We start from the raw sequence: 1,868 nt of genomic DNA on the forward strand, positions 1-1,868 counted from the left end.
CCAATATTTATTTTAATTCCAATATCAGTATTATACTTAACTGTGTAAAATTTTTCCATCAACAATTCTATGTTGTCATCACCACCACACCCATAAAAAGATGAAGAAACTGGTCTTAGAGATGTTAAATCCCTGCCTCAGGTAAGTTAACACATAATAGAACTAGGAAGTGAGTTTACAACTTTTGACTCGAAAAGCCATGTTCTTTCTTCTTACTAAAAAAGAACATTTCTCCACTTTCTACTTCCAAAAGAAATAAGTATGAATGTTAATATAAATAAGCAGAGACCAGAGGTAGATTAACCACAATAATTTGCCCAGCCTACTATTTGACAGAAATTATCCATGTAGATTCCTTATGTATTTTTTTTCTTTCTTAGATACTATATATGATTTAATGAGGAAAGAGAATCACACTTTGGTGAGTGAGTTTATTTTTCAAGGTTTCTCCAGCTTCCACGAGCACCAGCTCACCTTCTTTGTAGTGTTCCTTGCACTATACATATTAACCCTGGCAGGCAATGCCATCATTGTGACCATCATCGGTCTTGATCGTCACCTCCACACACCCATGTACTTCTTTCTCAGTATGCTGTCAGCATCAGAGACTCTGTACACACTTGTCATTATACCCAGGATGCTCTTTAACCTCATAGGTCTGAGTCAGCCCATTTCCTTGACAGGCTGTGCCACTCAAATGTTCTTCTTTATCAGTCTGGCCATCAACAACTGCTTCTTGCTCACAGCAATGGGGTACGACCGCTATGTGGCTATTTGCAACCCCTTGAGGTACTCAGTCATCATGAGCAAGAGGGTGTGTGCCCAGCTGGTGTGGGGGGCCTGCAGCATTGGGCTGATTGTAGCAGTGACACAGGTGTCAGCTGTGTTCAGGCTGCCCTTCTGTGCTACAAAGGTAGCCCACTTCTTCTGTGACATCCGACCTGTGATGAAGCTCTCCTGCATTGATACCACTGTCAATGAGATCCTTACTTTGATCATAAGTGTGCTGGTGATCCTGATTCCCATGGGCTTGGTCTTCATCTCCTACATCCTGATCATCTCTGCCATCCTCAAGATTGCCTCTGCTGAGGGCAGAAAGAAAGCCTTTGCCACCTGTGCCTCCCACCTCACCGTGGTCATTGTCCACTACGGCTGTGCCTCCATTGCCTACCTCAAGCCCAAGTCAGAGAACACCAGGGATCAAGACCAGCTGATCTCTGTGACCTACACTGTCATCACTCCCCTACTGAACCCTATGGTATACACCCTGAGGAACAAAGAGGTCAAAGCTGCTCTGTGCAGAGCTATCAGCTGAAAATTCTCCTGACGGAATGGACCCATTGCAAATAGGGCCTTAGAAGATTCCCTAGAGAGGAAAACGTGAAGCAGTGCCCACAGTCACTAGAATTATGGTTCTGGAGCTCATTAAACACTGGTTAGGCAAGAAAAGGAGGGAACAAAAAGACTATAAATTCAGCCACTTGAGAGATGGAGAAGGTGTTTCAAAGCACAAGCAAGCTTGCATCTCACAGAGAACAGGGATAGTATGGAATGTCAAATTCAGGAGAAAGAACGCAGTGGTGTTGGGATATACATAGGCTGTCTGGGCACCCTGGGTCAGAATGAGAGAAGGATAGCAGACAGAATTAACGAGAAGAGGCTACTCTATAGCAGGGCTAAAATTTTAAATATATTCTATAACACTCTTCTTTGGACATGGAATTTCCTCTTACCCATTTAGAGCTACATAGATTTAACACCTAACTAAAGTCATTCCCTTATGAATAATTCAAGTTCATTTGCATCTTAGACACCATAAATGAAATGGATATCAGAGATAATAAGCATTTATAAAATTCAGCAGCCTT

General features: G+C 42.5%; 1 protein-coding gene across 1 annotated transcript; it reads left to right on the forward strand.

Moving 5' to 3' along the window:
- The first annotated feature begins 397 nt into the window (after positions 1–397).
- LOC134384342 (olfactory receptor 10J1-like) lies at positions 398–1,315 on the forward strand. The gene has a single exon (XM_063105878.1). It carries the CDS (start codon positions 398–400, stop codon positions 1,313–1,315), a length of 918 nt encoding a protein of 305 aa, XP_062961948.1.
- The last annotated feature ends 553 nt before the right edge of the window (positions 1,316–1,868 follow it).

Source organism: Cynocephalus volans, chromosome 8, assembly GCF_027409185.1.
Source record: "Cynocephalus volans isolate mCynVol1 chromosome 8, mCynVol1.pri, whole genome shotgun sequence".
NCBI lineage: Eukaryota > Metazoa > Chordata > Mammalia > Dermoptera > Cynocephalidae > Cynocephalus > Cynocephalus volans.